Below are 20390 nucleotides of genomic sequence, written 5' to 3'. Positions count from 1 at the left end.
TAATCCCAACCCAAACCTCACCTCCCTTCTCTCTCATTTCCTTTATTCTAAAACTTTGAATACATAACTCACCCATTGAATTCCATTGCAATCTGCAAAACTTGAAATTCATAGGAAAAATAAAATATCTAGACTATGTAGGGAACAAGAAGATGAGTGGTGAGGCAGTTTTGCTGTCATGGTGGTGTTCTGATGGTTGGGGGACCTTGGTTGGGTGTTGGGAGTTGGTGCGGCACGCCAGCGGAGTAGGGGTGTCGAGGGCTGAAATCACATTAGGGTATTTTAGGAATGATGGTGGGTGAGAAAAGAGTGTTTTCTTCTTTTAACATTTTTGGTGGGTGAAAAATTAAAATGAAGTGAGAAAATAAGATAATAGGATGAGCGTAGTACCACTCATGAGAATATCATGTTTGACCATAAACGACTGTTAAAATGGTGAATATATTAAGTAAATGTATATACCGCTGTTGGAGTCCGGTCTCAAAAGTTTGTAGAGCGGTAAACGTTGTTAATTCCTAGACACCTTTCAACTTTTATCAATATGGAAGTCCTATTTCAGACAAAAAGAATCGATTGAGTACAGCCTTGCAGCAGCAAAAGATGATATATTCGTCGAGGAGTCGCTCTAAAATAGTAAATACAAAGGCCAGAACAAGCAGAAAAATGGTAAATCGTTCCATAGGAAACAAGGGGTGACCAAATCACAATGTTTCACATCCGATTCAATTGAAACATGAACAAAAAAATTAAGAAATACGACACGTTCGACTACCTCCAACCGCAGCTAACTACTTCAGCACCGTCTACTTTGCCGCAAGCCCTGCTCGGTGGACAAAAGCCGTCATTTGTCTAATTAACATGTACGAACACAGTTGTGAATTTGACCAATTGAAAGAATACCTGAGAATGCTATCGGTCAGTGCTAACCATGCGTGAGTGGTAAAGAGTGGGTTTCACCCGATAAAAACCTTATCTTCAGAATCTTTAATCCTTCTAGCTACTGCTCAATATCTGCATCTACTCGGACAGCGCCACTTTCCCGTCCATGGAAGTTACCACCACCACGTCGTGGATGGCTCTGACCTCTTTCCTTGACTCTTCCACCTGTATTGTAAGAACCATCTCGCGGTTCCTCGGAGTAGTTGAATTTTTTGTTGTTGTTGTATGGCCCAACTGGCTGGTACTCAAAATGCGAACTGTGCCTCTGTCTCTCCCGGTTTGCAGGGGGGTTGTGCTGCCTGCTATCATGCCCTGAGTAATTCCAATCCCCACGAGACTCTTGACCTCTCCCAAAACGGCCGTTTCGGTTTCCATTCTTGCGGAACCCTGTGTCAAAATGCTGCTCTTGTCTAGCATCCATACTAACAGGAGCTGTTTCAACAGGGGTAACATGACCCTTGTTCGGAGACCGGGGGAGTCCCTTGAATGAGGCTTTCCTCTCTCTCTTATTATGTCCTTCCCCAGCATTGTTTCTCTCAGATATCACCTGATCATGTTGATGCTGGGCCACATATTCAGTATTATCCTTGTTAGGTGTTGCCGGACGTGGCACCCCACCTCGGGGACTGGTCTCCTTTTTGAAAGTCCGACCAACTTCCACAACAATGTTTTGACCACCATTGGCCCTATTTCCTTCTTGACTATTGCCTGAAGGTGCCTTAGATTTGGGTTGCCAATGAGGCGCTGCACGTTCCCCAACAGCTCGATTCTCTTTGGAAGCGGCAGCTAAGTCTGTTTGACCCGTTTCAGAGGCTGAAAATTGATTGTTATTTTTGTAGGTATCCCCCCCTCTGCTATTTTTCTTTTCAACCAGTTCATGATTATTTCCCATGGTTTTGTGTCCCTTGAATGGAGGCTGTCTTCCTCTTCTCTGGTCTTTTGCAGAAACAGAGACTGGTGCAACAGCAACAGGCTCTTCGGGCATGTTCCATCCGTCAGAATCATTCCAATCATAACTCTTTGGTTGCTCTCTCTCTGAGACAACATCAGGCTTCTGGGGTTGATGATGCTGGACTGAATTTTTATCACTCTGACCAACATTTGAAGTATATGATGGTCCATTTTCCGAGCAATGCATGGTAGGTGATTCCGTTGACCCCCGTTGCTTCCATGGTCCATGTGCTTTTCCAGGCTTACTCTCTCTGCTACTCCCATGCCTCAACTCTATGGCAATCCCCACTTCTCCAATAGTTAGAGTAATAGGTTGAGAACTTTCAGCAACTTGAGGACCAGAATCTGATCTCTCAATGGTCTTGTTTATTGCAGTTTGATTGTTTACAGAGGCCACTTGCTGTTGTGTGCTTCCTTGATGCGCCATCTCTTTAGCTACAGGTTTTGGAACATACCTCTCCATTTCTGCCCTCTTATTTTTTGAACTATTTTTTGAACTATTTTGCACTTTACATTCAGCTTTTACAGCACTAACTGCCTCACCTTCATTTTTAGGGATGGCTTCATCAGTTACATCAGCTTTGTTCTGTGACCGCACAGGTGCCCAGACAACAGTATCAGTGCTGTGAGACTTTTCTGAATGCTTAATAGCTTGTGAATTCCTTGACACCCTGCGAGGATGCTGAGGTTTCCGCTGGCTATTTCCTCTACCTTGAGATTCTTCATTTGATAGAGACAAATGTTGCTCAGAAGACTGGTATGCATCCCTAAGAACGGTCTGGGACTGAACTGAGGTAGGATCGAACTCCAACTCAGATACCTTTGGCATTCCACTTTCAACATTGGCATTTGCAATATTTGTTTCTTTTGATGTAGATGATGTCAGAGCAGCAGCTGTCGATGTACTCTCTGTTTTGTGCTTATTCTTGCCATTTCTGTTGTCTTTCTTTCTCAGATGAGAAGATGACTCAAGTATGGCACTGGGATTAGCAGTCAGGCTTGACTCACTGCTCGAGGCTGTTTCATTTGGTACAACTCCAAGCGATGTGGGAAGATCTGTCTGACAATTTGTTGCATCAGCTGTGCTGGTGGAAGTAAACTTTCCAGTAGGCTTCTTTTCTAACTGATTGTTATGTCTTTGTTTAGGGGCCTGCTTCGCCCTAGTGGTATTGCTTTCATGAGCCTGGGGGGCATTGTTGTGATGAACGACATTAGCAACAATAACCTCCTTCGGTTTGGGTACAGATTCATCATGCATCAGAACAGGTTCCTTGCAGACATTCTTTAGCGTATCTGAAGGGAGCTCACTTGATGGAACAGTTGACTTTTCAGCTTTTCCAGTGTTACCCTCGCTAATCTGTGAAGCACCATCCAGATTAAATCCTAAAGCTGATTTCATGCCACCAATTAGTGGTTCACCCGAGGTTTGAGACACTTCTTGCTTAATCTGGATGGCACCACTTGAGTGACTTTCAATCTTCTGATCTGAACTCTCCACTTGAGTACGTCTGTTCAACTCTTCCAATTTTGCACGAGCCTTGGCCATCTGCCTTCTTGTCCGTTCCTCCTCTTCCTCCTGTAACTGTTTGGTACGTTGCTTGGCTAATTCCCTCATCTTAGCACGCTGGTAAGAAGAGATGTTAGCTGCAAAGCTCTGACACAAAATCTAACAAGAATTTGAATAAAATGTATACCTGTGCCTCAGAATCATTTGGATCAACCATTGGAGTGGCAGATTCCTCCTCACGTCTGCCTTGTGGATATGACCCTGACTTTTCAGTTGCTTCCGTTGAAACAAGGTGGTCATGCACATGAACATTAGAAGGCATTTCCAAATGTGCAGTTGATACCACAGTTGTTGGTTCGACCAAGGATTTCTTTGCCCACCCTTCACCTTCTTGATTACTAAACCTTCCTCTACCACGATGATCTGATCTACCACCATGTATGGCATGATTGGGTCGCCTGTACATCAGAAAATCAGCATGTTCCAATAATTTCGAATAACATGTACATTCTCAGAGAAAACTAAAAAGTTGCCAACAAACCTGGAGATGGAAATTGCGCTGCCCACTTCATGAGAAGGATTTACACTCTCAGGGACATGAGATCTTTCCAGATTTACACTACCACCACCAACAGGTTCATTAACTGAAATGTTAGCTTTAGCATTGACTTCGAATCTGTTATTCTGCTCCTCTCTACTGGAAACAGATGATGTATCACTTCGTCCATCAGAAATACGTGCCTTTGCATTTAATCCCTCTATTTTCTGAATCAGACTGGAGTCTTTTGCAGCAGCCAGGAGCGGTTGTGCAACTTCTGGCATGCCGGAGGCTTCAGTTCCTGATTTCTTCACTGAAATGACATCAACTGTCTTTATCTGTTCCAAACTTTCAGGAGACTTCACTTTCTTAGGAACAGAAGAGGCTCCTTGGTTGTCAAACTTCCTTGAAGCAGCTTCTTCACTGACAATTTTCCTTTGATCCCTCACTCCCTCCTTTCTGTGGTCGGATCTCCAATCATTCTCTGCTGCCAAAGCTCTTGGTTGGTCCTCCCTCACAACAGATGATGCATCAGTTGAAAGGCTTGTGACAGTACCCTCATTCCTTTGCTCCTCATTTCTTCTATCCCAACCATCATGCTGCTTCAAAAGAACTTTGTAAGGTCCGTGAGAATCAGGTGGATGGCCAGGTTCTAATTGCTCGGACATCACCTTTGGGTTGGGAGGACCATATCCACTGGGTCTGCCATGAGAATTGGCAGGCCCATGAGCGCTTTGGCTAGGGTAGTTATTATAAACAGGGGGACCAGCTGTCATTCCCACAAATGGAACATCTCTTTCATTTGGATTGCAGTAACCCATTGGAGAATTGTAATAGCCCTCAAAGGCCACTGGACCAGGGTAAAAGCCAGGTCTAATTGGCATAACAGGGCGAATATATGTATCCTGCATATGAGGTCTGTACATATCTCCATTTTTAGGATGGTGTCCTCTTGGTCCTGCTCCAGGTGGAGGAACAGATTGCTGATTGCCAAGAGCAGCAGGTGGAATCTGTGGAGGTCCTGGAGGATAATATGGAAATGGTTCCATTGGAAAGCCCCCAGGAGGGACCGGAGCTCCATAGGGAGCTCCAGGAGGTCCTCTGTACCAAACACCACCTTGTGGATTATTTACTGGACCACCATGCCATCCATCATAGTGTTGGGGAGGAACATTAGCACTAGGGTAAGGGTGGGGATTTCCCTGCCACTTCTCCATACCATGTCTACCTCCATCTTTGTACGAGGGATTTTCTCTTTTCCATGAATTAGTGGTTCCACTCTTCACATTTGCATTTTCAGAAACCTCGCCTACATATGGAAACCAAGCACATACTTAAATACATGAGCGAATGAGAAACCACGGACATTAACCAATAAAAGGATCAATATTGCAACATTCTAATCAAACATATTAGAATTAAGAGCATATGCACAAACCAACTACAGAAGTCCCAGTCGTCTCTTTTGCTGCTCTACCAATAGAAGAGCCAGGACGACTGTAAGAACTGTGATCTGTCATAATGATTGATCAAAAACATTCAGTAAACCAAAATGGAACATCAAGTTCACTACAACATACTTGTACTCATTAATGATATCATATCCTGTAAAACAGTTGCTCGAGGGAAACACAAACTTGAGCTCAAGAAAATATGCGTAGTCATTTTTTTTTTCTATTTTGGCAGTAAGGAAAATGTATTTAAACACTTAAATAACAAAAATTGGCAGCTATTCCGGACGTGCTAGAAAAAACAATAAAATAACAAAATCGAAGCTAGGTGTAAAGTTATGCAAAATATTTTGTAAACATGAGATGGCAGTATACACATCAGTGCCACATCAATTAATGAAAATCTGATGGCACTGCCAAAAACAGTCAGATAAGGTAATGCAATGTGTGGCATGCCAACTTAACTATCATGTGAAATTTGAAAAAATCTTTGCACACACAGTGTCTTCAACTTTTAAATTATATAAGTGAAATATAGGCATAAGACCTTGCTGCTCGGCACTCTTTCCAGGATTATCTTTTTCTGAACCAAGTGTTGGAAAATCTCCAGAAGTAAGTGAAAACCCATCATTCTTCGATGACATTACTCCCTGCACATGTATAACAGTGGATAATAAAGATAGACTTCAGATTAGGGCTGCAAGTTGGAATGGTGCTTCCGATTCCAATAGTAAATTTCCAAATCCGAACCGAAAATTCCAAAGGCAAGTGTATTTACCCGTTTTTACCTCCCACACACCCTTATTAATTTTTGGCCATTGACCTTCTTCAATTCATTCGATCCGACAGCCGAAAATTGAGAGGGGTGTGTGAGAAGAAGTACAAATGGGTGTGTGGATAGCACTACCCAATTCCGAATTAGAATATTTTCCGACAAATTGGAACGGAAATTGGAATGCAATTAGATTCTGAATTTTTCCTAAGTGTTCCAATCTTATTTCAATAAAAAAAAATTCTGATTTTTTATAGTTATTTACTCAAATATAAATTTCGTAATGGGACGTTTGTATTTTATTGTTAGTTTTGGATAAATTTTGTTCATTGTTTTTATATTTAAACATACACGTATTAAAAAGGATATGCAAACTAGTAGATCACAATATTAATTGAATTTATACATAAGCATATACCAAATAACAATAAATTGCATGTACAAAAAAGTTAGAGAATATCAAAAACATATAAAAAAATATAAATTTCCAAATTATGTTCCGAAATTTCTAAAGATTATTCCGATTCCGATATTTCCGAATATGCTAAAAATTCTGAATTTGAAAATTGTGATATGATCCAATCCCAAAATTTTGGAACGGAAATTGGAATGTTTCTGATCTGATCCTTCCGAAAAAACACCCCTACATCAGAAGTTCAGATAAATAGCACAGACACCCCTGCAAAAGAATAAAAATAGCAGGGGCAGTGTTCAACTACCTTGGACTCCCCTAGGAATGAATTGGGTGAAGCATAAGGGGCAAAACCTCAATCCTAACCCTATTTGACCTTAATTCAACTCCCCTAACAATTAAAATTATTTTCCCTTACGATGTTGCTCACTAAAAGCGAACTTAAAAAATGTCATCCTGCACTTCTTTTTTAGTCAATTTGTCCCCTGCGCCTAATTTCATTAGCCAGAGTGGATGAAAGAAACACTCACCGTGTATAAATTTTTCACATAACAAGTTAATAACAACCCATATATTCTTTAAAGGGTGTACAGCTTCCAATAAAATAATAATAATGGGCAATAATACATATAGAATGTAGCTATTTAGTCCTGAAATATTTAATTGCAAAATAAATCCTGAAGTACTTATCAAGATGACCATATTTTTCCAACGTGTAAGAGCTTTTGTGGAAGCAGCATAAAGAGAAGGTCAGATTGGATTGTGTGATTTGGACGAAAAGCCAGTATCATGCTTAAGACTTAAGAGTTAAGACATGTTGTCCAGCAATCCTAACGGAATTCGATGAAGGGACCAAGTTGACATAAATTGGAAAATAAAAGTTAACATGGTTTAATTAAGACTAGAAAGACCGTAGTAGCACAAACTGGAAACAACATGGTTAACATGATTAAAACTGAATATAGAGCCAGGGTGAAATTTTCAGTCAACTGGGACCTTGGCATTTGTATACTGTTAAGAATGAGCATGTTATATGATGAAAATTTAATCCACACAATCAAACATAAGGCTAGATCAAGGATTGCAACATTAACATTATCGAAGGGAAATATGGTAGTAAATTCTGGTTTGGGGCATTACCAGGATGATCATTAAATTTATTTCAATACAAAGGGTTGCCAAAATATATAAACATTCATTATTGGAGATGGAAGGGAAGAGAACAAAAGATACTAATCAGCATATTGTCGACATAGGGATTTTCCAATGCTTTATAGCATATAGGACATTTTCTGGGCTCTTTTATCAAAACCCCACCACCCAAGATAACACCTTATCTGATAAAGACCATAGCCAAAACATCCAAGACTCACCTACCACCTATCTAGCTAGCAAAAAACACGCCTAAAGGCTAAAAAGAATACGATCTTCATCAAATCAGATGTTAGGTGAGTCTTGTATGTTTTAGCTATGGTCTTCCTTTTTTTTTGACATCTCATCGTTTTATCAGCATTTCTATTGTTGAATATACCTCTGTTGAATTTTCTATTGAGATCAACATTATAAAGGTTTCCAACTGAACCATCTAAATTGGAATGAGAGGTTTCCAGGGTGATCACTCTCTGGTCGGAAGCTTTATCAACCAAGTAATTGTTGGTAATACATATTCAAACACAAAGTTATGAGTGAAGGACCATACCAATTTTTCTGCCGTCCCCGGAGCACTCCATGCCACTGGATGGTCAGAGTGTTCAGCAAATCTTGACAACTGTGAACTACCAGGTCTTGTGTCTGCACTGCGAGGACGCAATGAGGTAAGTGTTGTCTGATTTGATGTCAAGGCCCCAGAAGCCGATGATGGCCTAGAGTTTGAACCCCATGCATTAGAAGAAGGTTCATGCCCTTTGTCGCTACCAGCAGTTGATGGTCGAGTACCACTTCCAGATGAAAAGTGGCCACTGAGATAGCTTGGTGAAGTGCCACCATCAGCTTTTGGGGACAATGATGATGAACCCCATGCATTTGATGCAGACGATGATCTACTGCCCCAACCAGGGGTACCCCTACAATAGTTCAAATCAAGAAACACCTAGGTGATGAACTAGTACTAGTAGCAATGAAATATTATACACTGACTCCAACAGAAATTGAACTGGAAAGAGAGAGAGAGAGAGAGAGAGAGAGAGAGAGAGAGATAACTCACTTGGGAACGATTTCCACACTTGCGTCCACACCATGATTTTCTAACCTTGAACAGCCAACATAGGTAAAGAATTTTAGCCAAAAGAAAATGGAGCACAATAAACTGACTTAAGGACAGTTTAGCAGGAAGAATATACCTCTGACTAGGTAAGTTTATAGGTTTTGGAACTTTCCCTAAAACAGTCATTCCACTTCTTCTGGAGGAAGCCATCCTGCAACAGTAATGACAGAATTAAAAAACCACTCAAGGATAAGGATGTTGATATCTATGTTCTTGTCTGTCTCCGTATGTAAATCAGTTTTTCCTCAAAAGTCCTAATGGTTTTTCTTTAAATCAACCAATATCAGACAATTCAGAAAAAGTAAACCAACAATTTCCAATTGCTGAAACATTGTCAATGTTGCCAGATTTTCATACCTCCGGTCCCCAAACAACATACTTGATGTCATGTTTCAATCGTTGCCACAAGATCATTCGAGCCAATTTTTCAAAGCCTGGAAAAATAGGAGACAATTGCAGATTCCATCAGCAAGACATTGTAGTCATTGAAACAGGTAAACAAATAAAGCATAGTTTTAGTAGGGTTAGCAAATGGCATAATACGCCACAAAGAACCCAATTTACATATCTTCTATGAATGTTTTATAGTTCATGTTACATGCTTACTGGAAACATTTTTTTATTTGCAGAACGAGACTCCTGATTTAGCATTACAACCAAAAAGTACAACATGGCTACTTCAGGTGCATGTGTTTGCTCCAACAAAGCAAAAAAGACGCAAACTTCATCATTCTTAAGTAAAGCTCAGCAGTACGATCAGTGCTAGGTCACAAAATTTGTTACTCTCTTACGACTGGAGTTTGAGCATTTTATATAGCTTCAACCGCTAAACTAAACCTATCAAGTTCTCCATTCCAAAAGACGTACTGCACTATTAAAGTGAGACCAAGTTTTCGGCAACAACAAAAAATCCCCAATTTCGAAAACCTTTGTAGTAAACAATGGGACAATACTATAATAAGAATCTATACAACCATGATAATATCCGAAAAATCCTTCAATACCCAATGAAACAAATGATAAGCATATACCTGAAAAGACTGTACAACAAATAACTATATACAAACATATATATACACATACAACAACAAAGCACTGAATCCCACCAGACAAATGCAATCGCTGAGTTGGGCAATAAAGCATGTAAAACAATAAGAACATTCCAGAACAGATTTAGCGTGCAAATTACAGTTTTCAACAGCAAATTCTAATTTATTTCATCCTCGTTCACTCTTTTTACATAAATTCTATTCCTTTTATTTTCTCGGGAAACAAACAGGCTAAATCAGCATAAAATTGTCGGGAAAATTAAAAAATAATGACTTGCCTGGTAAAAGAATAGGTTTTAGGGGGTTCCTGGAAACCCTAGCAAAGTTGAGGTGGGTTTTGGGAGATTAACGATCAAAACGCAGCGTATAAGGGTTTGGGAGATCGCGACTCGCGAGGAAGGTTCGGAGAAACAGAGATCTCTGGGAGTTGGAAGGGAGAATCTGAGTGTGATTGGATTCAGATCACAGGAAGGCTAAAGGGCGAAGAAGAGAGAGAGAGAAAAGAGGAGAGAGAAAGGGGGGAGAGAGAGGATGTACGAGTCGTAATCCGATGTAAATTTGTAAATACACAGGTCTTTCAAAATTACCGACTGGTTTAAAAATATTTTTAAAATGATCGAATTTTTAAAATCAATCTTTAATAAAATTAAACTAATTTCTTAAAAAGCATTTCTAAACTGAAAACATGCAACACATACCTTGTGTTTTTTCTAAAAACATTCCAAGTGTTTCTGGAATAGAAAATAAATTTCATCAAAAATGATTTCAATCATTTTAAAAGCAGCTTACAAACGAACTCTTAAATTCGAATTTATGATTTCTAAGAAATTTTTGGATTTGTGATTTTTTAACCTCTAATTTAATTTTTTGTTGAAAAAGGGCAAAGTTCTTGTTTTTTGTTTGAGATCATATATGGGAGGGGTAAGAATGTCATTCTAAGTTTATGGTAGTGAGATTTAGGTATACGATCATAGGACTAATGGAGGGTTAAGAATGTCCTTATCCTAATTGCTTTCGTTTTAGGAAATTGAACGGAAGGTCAGCATCATCTTATACATAAAGCCAGCAAGCTCAATGAATGTTTTTTTGGTGTCACAAACTTCACCAAAAAAAATAATTGAACAGAAATACCCCTCAAACAAGAAACTTCAAAAGCAACTCAAAATAATGCATCAAATGTGGTAGGGGTATTTTCGTCATTTTAACAGTATTTTTGTTAATAATTAATTTTTTTTGTACATTTTTTTTAATTAGTACCTCTCAGTAGGCTAGTAATAATGTGATTCTATCAATTGTTCATTAAATATTATTTTCTCTATTTTTAAACACATTCAAAACATCTTGATAGGCTTGTAACGTCGGTTATAAAAAAGGTCTATAGCACGCGGATAATAATGTGATTAAATTAGTTGTCAAATGATTATTTTTATTTTTTTAACAAACGATATTATCTACACTAAGGGATTTCTTCTAACATGATCTAAGATTATTCATTTACTTCCAATATTTGACTTTCCTTTTGTCAATTCACTCATATAAATACATTTAAAACGTGTAAGTCGTGCGTAGCATGCCGTGATTCAAAAAATGTGTTCACGCTCGTGCATGAAGGCTAGTGGGAATAATGCTTTCACAAATAGAGTAATAAAGTTAGGTGATTTTTTTTTTCTTTTTATTTCAATATAAGCAAAGTGAGGGTGAAATCGAAATCAAAATCTTTAGTGCAAATATGTTCACAACCATTTGAGTTACGCTCAGGTTGAGGGGACTTTTTATTTTTCTTTTTTCAATAATCGAGGCGAGACAGAGAAATCGAACTCAAAACAAATAATATCCATAGCCAAAAGCACGACGATTTTGCTAAATACCGAAACTCAAAAGCACGAAACTTCTTGTCGAGTGACATTTCTCAGTCTCTAAATTTAGCAGGCACCGTCGCTTCTGTAAAATACTCCTTTCTGACGGTCTCCACGGAGCAAAACCTCACCTTCAAAAGACAAAGACTTCAAATGAAATGAAGGTAGACAAGTAACAATATCTTGCAAGAAAATAAACACCAAAGATGTCTAGAAAGTTCACGGTAGGAAGACTGCAGAAAGTTTACGGTAGGGAGGCTGCATTGAAGAGAAAACTTTAAGAACTCTAGTAAAAAACTTCCAAAAGTCTGCTCAAGGTCACGGAGTAAGGATATTTGAGGCAAAGCATGCTTCTGGTTTGTAATGCTACATCGGTTTTTTACTTATTCTCCTTTTTCTTTTTCTCTTATGCAAATAGGTGGAGAAGTTTCTTAAAGCAAAAATTTTAAGAACTCTGTCGTATATCCTCCTCCTCCTCCTAACAAGATATGCACATACTAAAGGTATCAAATTCGAATGTCGTTCGAGTACAGAGCACAGTATGAAATTTCCTTTTGAACAAACGTAGGGTATGTAATATTCATCTTTGATTGCAATACATACCAGCGAAGAATAAGATTTTAACAACGGTTTGGCGAGCTGCCAAATTGGCTTGAATATAAATGGAGCTCCCACGAAGAGGACTTGGCCCAATCGCTTTGGATAATAGTAGTAGAAAACATCAAACTGCAAGAGATAAGGAATCAACTTACAATGGCCATCATATAATCGTCTTGACAGTTAATATCTAACTAATCAAGAAAATATGATTAGCAGGCCAAAGAACTTCAATTATGATGTATGACAAGCAGAAGCAGCAACAAGAAAAAACGCTAATTCCCCTATGGTAATTAATCAAGGGAGCAATCAGCAGGTAGCTCGGAAAGCTTACCAAAAATGTAATGAAATCTAAATCTGCATTTTCTCTACCAAACGCTCGTAGATCGAATATTCCTAGTATTTCTTCGCTCCCTTCTGGAAGGGCACTCAATGCCTTCTCAATCAAAAACACGCAGAGCTTCTCATTCTCAGCAGGATCATGCACCTGTGGCACTTTTTGTACAGTTACCAATGTACCATACAAAACTTGATCTAAGCCAAAGGTAGCAAAAAATTGATCACAATTCGAAACGGCGTAACACTATTTTGTTGATTAAATTGGTATGTTACACCTCAAGAATATTAAGATTATATGGTATGGAATCGGACATGGCGAAAAGAATAAAACTTACAGCAGGAAGATGCTTAGAAGCATCCACTATGAGAACTGGTCTGCCGTTAACATCAAGAAAGTCGTGTACGTAAGCTTTTCCAGTTTCGGCTATACACTTCACCGAATCTTGAGACAATTCGGACACTCTGAATTCTCGACGCCATTTCTATCACAGGATTAGGGAAATACCAAAAAAGAAACTGTAATCCTAATTACATTAACCCTTTCCGGCTTTAAAGGGGGAAAGAATCTAAAAGGAAAGAAATTTCCAATGTAAAATGTAAGTGACTAAACATGTTCAAGCAACAACTAACGCAAATTATGCAATTGATCAAGCTAGTGAAGGATACGATTGCTTTATTCAATCTTTCGACAGCATCTTCGACTGAAAACTTGCGGTCCTTGAGAAACCATAGGATCATATCTTCATCATCTCTTCCATTTTTCCCTACAGGAAGACTCTGATAATCTTTCTCAAGCTTCTCCTTCACTTCCAAAACCAGCTGCAACTTCATAAAGCACACAAGATAAGAACAACCACGAAATTTTTTATCAGCAATTCAGAATACAATGTAAGAAAAATCAAATCAACAAGACTGAGAAACATCAAAATTCAAACTTGCATATCGAAGAATCATAATTCACAACTTTTCCAGTCGCTTTCCCGCACTTTCCGAGAATCCAAACAGATTGTAGAGACCAGGGTAACAGATTGTAGAGACCAGGGTCCAATGTAAGCAACCCAATTTGAGGAAGATTAAGAAACATAAAAAATTAAATCTTTATACTCCTCAAAATGTGAATTTAAAAACTCAAACTTCAAAATTCAAACTTGTACATCTAGGAATCATAATTCACAATTTTCCCAGTCACTTTGCACATTTTCCGAGTATCCAAACAGATTCAAAGTTAGTGTTACTGGTAGGTGTACAAAAATCCAATCTTTCTTCTCCACAAAATGTGAACTAAATATACAAACTTCAAAACTCAGCTGGCATATCTAACAACCATAGTTTACAACTTTCTCAGTCACATTCTCACATTTTCTCAGAAACCAAACAGAATCCAAGTCAGTGGGAATTGCAGGTGGACTTACCTTGTGTGATTCATTGGGGTCTAAGCGGCAGCTCCGAACTGAGAAGCTGCGAATTCGGGACGATTTAATTTGATGGGAACAATTGGAGAGCACAGGAAGATGACGCAGAGGATTACAGATACTGCGGAGCTCCATTTCTCCGATTAGTGGTCCGAAACCGCTGAATCCGATCGCGGTTTTGGTAGGAGGACGATGAGGCCGCTGTCTCAAGCAGCTCACGGTGGCGCCACGTTAGCCGTACAAAACTATTTGTTCAAGAGGACCGGTTGGTAAATATATTAAAGAGATACAGCGACCTTGGGGATAATATACGAATTGTGAGAAATGTACAATGTCGGTTCTGCGCTTCTACACAACAAATCCTACCCACTTGCTCCAATTGATATTTTCTTGAAAGATTGGAAAAAACAAGATTGAATTTTGATTTGGTGAATAAGAAGATTTATTTTACAAAGGATGTCAATTTTGGTTCAATAGTTAACAATATATTGACGCCTCGTTTGGCAGCTCGAACTGTACTGATTATTTTTTTCAGATATGATAAATGTCACTTGATAGTACTGACTAAATTAGTTCGACGTTTGGTGCAATATCGAACTAATAACCATATTATTCATACTATATCGAATAAGAATTCAATGTAATTATCTAAAAACCCAAATACCTTTCAAATGCTAAACTTCAAAATAAAAAGCCCCAAATTAAGCAAAATCTAATTTCAAAAAAAAATAATAATTTGCCCAGATGAAATTTTTCCTAATTTCCAAGTTCTATCATCATTCTCAACCAAGATTCCAAAATAGACCCAGATCAAATCAGAAGTAGCAAAATTATCCAATTCAAATTCAATGGGGAGAACCCAATTCAAATTCTTAGCCAAGATTCCCAAATAAACCCAGACCAGATCAGAAAAACCCAATTCGAATTCGACTGTTGTGAATTAGAATGAAACTCTCTTTGTATGGTGCTTGGCACGACGAGGAGAGCAACGACGGGCAGATCGACGTCGGCGAGAGGAGGCGACAGGAAGAACGACGGCGGCTATAGGAGACGACAATGGCGAGAGGGATGACAACGAGAAAGACGACGGCGAGAGGAGGTGTTGTGGAGAACGAAGTGTGAGAGAGGAAAGGGCATCATACTAATAATCCAACTAATAATCCAATCCTTTTGGAAGGGTTTATTAAGAAGGTGTATACTTCACTAAATAAGCAAACTGATTAAATTAATTCGGCGGCTATTTAATATGAGAGGACACCAAGGGTGCGTTTGGTACGCAGACGGAACGGGACGGGACGGGACGGGACGGAACGGGACGGGACGGAACGGGACGGGACGGAACGAAACGGAGGTTCGTGTTATGTTTGGTATGCGTAGGACGGAACGGTTTGGATTTCGTGTTAAATGACTAACTTAGCCTTGTTTGTACAATTGCTGAGTGCGAGTATGAACTCAAACAATCAGACCCCAGTTTTCGTTTTCCTTCGTTTTCTCGGCAACCAATCCAGTTTCAGATCTCGTCACCAGCAAACCCTCCAATCAATTTCAGATCTCGTCACCAGCAAACAATTACAAGAAGAAAAAAAACAGAAAAATCCCAAAATCAAACACAGAAAAATCCCAAAATTCATTTCAATCAATTTCTGCAGCTTCGTCATCGTCCTCCCTGCAGCGTCGTCATCGTCTTCCCTGCAGCGTTGTCATCATCCTCCGTGCAGCGTCGTCGTCGTCGTCGGCCTGGCTATGGTGACGGCGCCGGAGAAGAAGAGGGGTTGCTGGTGACGGCTCCATGGTGACGGCGCCGGAGAAGAAGAGGGTTTGCTGGTGACGGTGGTGACGACGCCGGAGAAGAAGAGGGGTTTGCTGGTGACGGTGGTGACGTCGTCGTCGTCGGATGGGTTTGCTGGGATTGGGTTACTGGGTTTGTGGTGGATGAAGAGGGAGGTTACGGGAAAGAAGGGATTGGGTTACTGGGTTTGTGGTAGAACAGAGGGAGGTTACGGGAGAGAAGGGAGGTAGACAATGTAATTAATGAAAAATAAAAGGGGTATTGTTGTCCAAAAAAAAAAAAATTGTGTCCCACGGGATGGAAAAACCTGTTCCAGGGGGGGAGGGGGAACCAAAATCTGACCCTTTTTCGTTCCGTGGGACGCGCGTTCCACACAATTTTAAGGCACCAAACGTGGGACGGAACGGTTCCGTCCCACTCTGTTCCGTCCCATCCCACGTACCAAACGCACCCCAAATGACCGGTCCGTATTATTAGTCATATCTGATCCTTTATATGACCTGCCAAACGAGGCTTGAGTTTGAACAAAAAAAAAATTTAACAATATACTAGTGGCACCGTCATATTAAGGGTGAAGTACGGATAACTACCTAATTTAGGAATGATTTCAAATTAACCTTAATTATTTAAAATATCCTAAATAACTACCTAACGTTTCAATATTGGACATCTAGTAGGTCATAGTTAAATATTAAAACTGTTTTTTCACTAATCGTCATCTTTTGAAGCTCTAAATCACTAAATCGACTCTTATTCGTCAGTTGAAACCTAAATTTGCTTAGCTAAAAGTGCTCGATTTGGGGATTCAAAGCTCCATAGATGACTTAAGTGTTAAAATTTTCTTCAATATTTGTCCACGTCATTTAACATTAGTGACCAAACATATGTCTAATTTTCAAAACGTTAAATAATGTTGTAGAATGTTTTAAACAGTTGGGGCCAATTCAAGAAATAGGCTTGCTCTAGGATGCAGGCCAGCATCCTTGAGTGTGATCCCCATTTGATCAACTCCATACACTTTTCTTGGGAAGCTTGACACCAATCTGTAGTTTCCTCCTATACCAGGAACACCCAATGAATCTATGTATCTGTAAACCGCCTGCAGTTTGTCTGTGCACAAGAAGCATTGCTCTCGTCTTTCGCCATTCGGAAATCTGATCAGTATCCGGGCAGCCTGAGGATCTTGAGGATCAATAGAAGCCTCTCTAGTTTTTCCATGCTGTTTTTGGGCAGAATGGTTTTGAAGCCTCTCATGATTTGCTTTGTTTGGGGCTTCTGCTGGTTTTTGAGGTCGAACAGGTGGAGGTACATTCTTTAGTCTCTCCTTTTGCTGCAAGTAGGCAAGAGTATGAGTTCCTCTCGACCTTCTAATTGGTTTTGAACTCCATTAAATTTTAAAACGTGTCAATTTTCCTTATATCGTAAAATGTATCACATTTTTCTATTAGTTTCCCCGCTTGAACGAAAGTTCAAGTCGAAAATAAAAGTAAGGCCTTAAGTTCAGGGGTGTCGCTAAAAAATTTCCTTTATTACAAAACGAAGTGTAAACAAACCTTGTCTATTTGTATAGCTGCAATATATGCTGCATCTTGTTCTTCCCTCAGACGGCGGTCTGCTATTATTTTTTCTGCCTTCTTGGCCTTCAAACTGCGAAACGCCAGCCCTTGTTCCTCCAGCGTCCGCTGCAGAATCCCCACCAGCTCGGTTGGGGAAATTGGCCCTTCCATCTAAACATGGACAAAGAAATAACAAATAAGAAAATAAAGAAAGTTGAAGATAGTACCCTTATCGTTAGTATTGGAAGCTGAAACTGTTGTTGTTACTGAAGAGACTTACCTACGAAGGGAGTGCCACTGTGGCGGTATCTCAAGTCAATCATGCACTATATATGATATGTTTTAACTTTATTCACATGATAGTAAGTGATTGGCTTGGAATACTGACACAATAACGTCTCAAGATAAGTTTTGTTAATACAATCATTGACGAATGAAACTTTTGGCACTCAACAATAAATTTAGAACTAATGGATGATTCATTTATGAAGTTGCTAATTAAAATCCTTCAAGTTTAGGTTTCAGTTAACCTGCTGCATCACTGCTATGTTATCACCAGCAACAGGAGCTATAACAGCACAGAATGGAAAGCAAGCCGGGCGAAGAGTTGCACTCATATGTAGACCTTCATCTCTATCTGCAATTGCTCCCCAGGAAACAAAGTTAGCATCAAGAAACTGCACCACCGCCTCAGAAGACAGCGTCTCCCTACAGAAAGAAGGTGTGAAAGGGTGTTCCGGTGAGTGGAGATACAAGAACAAGAACTTGTGCTCATCCTCAGCAATCTTTAGGGTTTCCATAAACCGGCATGCGTAAAAGAATGGATGCATGGTGCCATACTGCTGCTCGAAGCTAGTTAGAAAAGAGACCGATACTTCTGGAAGGATTAGAGGCTCTTCTGGATAATGCATTGGAAAGTTTGATGGTAGGGTTTGAGTTCTTCTTCCTGATCCTATTCCTATAAGGTGTCTGCCGTGCCCCATTGCTCTCGAAAATCCTCCCATAAGGCTTCTCGGAAGGCTTACCATCCGGCGAACGATCCCATTGCAAGATGCCTCTGCAGCTGATCTTATGCCTTCCCTCATTGCCATCAACAATCGAAAGTTTCTTTTTGTAATAAGATCAATTGAGATATAGGGTTAATTTCTTTTACGCGAATAACAGTTAATTACAACGAGAAACCTCTAGGGAAGCCATTACGAACATGAGAGCGGAGCGAATTGAGATATATGGTTGTTCAAAGCAGTACAAACAATCAATCAGTTTCATTGTTACTTTATTAGATTAAGTTTAATTGTGGAGATAAAAAGAGAATTATGGGAGAATGTGAAGATGCTTCTTCTTTTTAGCGTCTAGAAAGATGAAAGGAGAGGATTGTGCTTTGCTTGTGAAACAATCCACCGTTGAATGAGGAAGAAATTCATGAGCATCTAGGTTGAAACCGATTGATCCATCATTTTTCGATCGATCAATAATTCATGTGCACTTTTTGCACGTATGCATATTTCCTTCCCCTTTTCTTTTTTTTTTTTTTAATCTGAGAGAAGCATATTTCCTTCCTTAATACCACTTACAATGACTATACAAATTGATCGGTCTTCAGAATATGTTCTTCCATAATGTGAAATGAAGGGCCGGAATTTCGGAACAAAGATAAAAGTTGGAGTGAATAACCTTATGTGCAGCGACAAGACTTTAGATGTAGAGGTAAAAGTTCTTAATCACTTGAGATTCAAATATGCTAATGAACAAAGATAAAAGTTAAAGTGAATATTATGTGTAACAATTTGATTTTCACATATCTTTGAGCATCCGTTTTTTCTTTTAATGCAAGAGATTTTGGGGGAGGAGATTCAAACACGCGATTAGAGTGCATGAGCAAACTCTTTTAACTACTTTGAACTACAAGTTCCTTACATAACATCTTTTTTAGTTTGTCAATAAAGCACAACTGAGAAATTGTACCTATATATGACCAAGGGTATCCCTTTTCCCCGATTAGCATGATTATTATCTTCAAAATGTCAAGTTTAGCAACTGATAGTGGTTTTAGTACTTGAGTTGCTTGAGCACCTTCCCGTCTTCCAGACCACTTTTCTCTGAAGAATTCAAATTAGGTCTTTCATTTCTTTCTGGGAAAATCATGATGACAAGAAAACTTTTTGACCTCCAAACGACAAACCCACATTTTTTTCAAAATTTTAATACAATAAAAAATAAAAACCAAATAAATTCTAGCATTTTGTGGGATGGTGGCTACCCATGTGACTGTAAAAGTCCCTACATTGTATAATTCCATCCTACCTTTGAAGGTTTAAAGTGTTTTGCTTTTGACAAAAGGCAAATAATTTCAGCTTTTTCTTTCACACACACACACATATATCTATATATACATATATAGTGTAGAATAGTAATAGCTCCTATACAAGATAAACATCACATGGTCTCCAGACTCTCCACATTGATATCATATGACCTATCACCATCTTCAACCTCCAAGATAGTACAAAGGTATATATATAATGGGACTATAGCTTACACCTGCATTATATTATGCAGGCACCACTGTTTTAAGACAAGATACTCAAGCTTGCTAAGCAGGCCTCGCATTCAGTACTCCTACCCTAGCTAGTGCTTGTACCATATGCACAATAAATGTCTCCTGAGCTAAAATGGACTATGTCTCCTGAGCTAAAATGGACTGTCTTATGATGGGTTAGGTCAAGAAATTTGGTGAATTTGGTAATGGGGTTTTTTCGGTTTGTGAAGTTTTAGTTCATATATTTCAAAAGAACAAACTTTGAACACACACCATTCAAGTTACGCTGATCAAAAAACAATATTCAAGGTACAAATTGATATGCTATCGCCCCAAATGCACGTCTAAATCTCAAATCAATATATCTTTTGCTAACATGAATGCTACGTTGATGCATGTTAGGTGATGATTTTTCATATT

General features: G+C 39.2%; 3 protein-coding genes across 7 annotated transcripts; all 3 read right to left on the bottom strand.

The window, feature by feature from the left end:
- Positions 1-573: 573 nt before the first annotated feature.
- On the bottom strand, positions 574-10434 carry LOC126599457 (protein MODIFIER OF SNC1 1-like). 2 transcript variants are annotated; one of them, XM_050265839.1, is made up of 11 exons: positions 10161-10434; positions 9191-9267; positions 8910-8984; positions 8774-8818; positions 8270-8633; positions 5934-6036; positions 5374-5448; positions 3939-5244; positions 3585-3855; positions 901-3514; positions 574-820 (listed from the first exon to the last, which is right to left on the bottom strand). In XM_050265839.1, exons 2-10 carry the CDS (start codon positions 9220-9222, stop codon positions 998-1000), a joined length of 4788 nt encoding a protein of 1595 aa, XP_050121796.1. In that variant the 5' UTR covers positions 9223-9267; positions 10161-10434; the 3' UTR covers positions 574-820; positions 901-997. The 2 variants fall into 2 exon arrangements, with proteins under 2 accessions (XP_050121796.1, XP_050121797.1); XM_050265840.1 differs by lacking the exon at positions 5374-5448.
- A 1146-nt stretch (positions 10435-11580) lies between these two features.
- Positions 11581-15239, bottom strand: LOC126600464 (uncharacterized). Of its 4 annotated transcripts, XR_007615450.1 has the most exons (7): positions 14087-15236; positions 13341-13499; positions 13010-13156; positions 12670-12822; positions 12342-12464; positions 11987-12216; positions 11581-11869 (listed from the first exon to the last, which is right to left on the bottom strand). XR_007615450.1 is itself a non-coding variant. In XM_050267026.1 (6 exons), the coding sequence occupies exons 1-6, from the start codon at positions 14219-14221 to the stop codon at positions 11792-11794; spliced, it is 789 nt and encodes a 262-aa protein (XP_050122983.1). In that variant the 5' UTR covers positions 14222-15233; the 3' UTR covers positions 11581-11791. The 4 variants fall into 4 exon arrangements, 3 of the variants coding, with proteins under 3 accessions (XP_050122983.1, XP_050122982.1, XP_050122984.1); XM_050267026.1 differs by lacking the exon at positions 11987-12216 and having other exon boundaries at positions 13341-13493; positions 14087-15233; XM_050267025.1 differs by lacking the exon at positions 11987-12216 and having other exon boundaries at positions 14087-15232.
- Positions 15240-16695: 1456 nt separating this feature from the next.
- LOC126600463 (plant UBX domain-containing protein 10-like) lies at positions 16696-18900 on the bottom strand. Its single transcript, XM_050267024.1, has 3 exons — positions 17962-18900; positions 17429-17602; positions 16696-17205 (listed from the first exon to the last, which is right to left on the bottom strand). The coding sequence occupies exons 1-3, from the start codon at positions 18520-18522 to the stop codon at positions 16801-16803; spliced, it is 1140 nt and encodes a 379-aa protein (XP_050122981.1). The 5' UTR covers positions 18523-18900; the 3' UTR covers positions 16696-16800.
- Between the last annotated feature and the right edge of the window lie 1490 nt (positions 18901-20390).

The sequence above is a fragment of the Malus sylvestris genome, chromosome 14, assembly GCF_916048215.2.
Source record: "Malus sylvestris chromosome 14, drMalSylv7.2, whole genome shotgun sequence".
NCBI lineage: Eukaryota > Viridiplantae > Streptophyta > Magnoliopsida > Rosales > Rosaceae > Malus > Malus sylvestris.
Note: the sequence above shows the minus strand (reverse complement) of the source record. Positions and strands in the feature narration are given on the sequence as shown.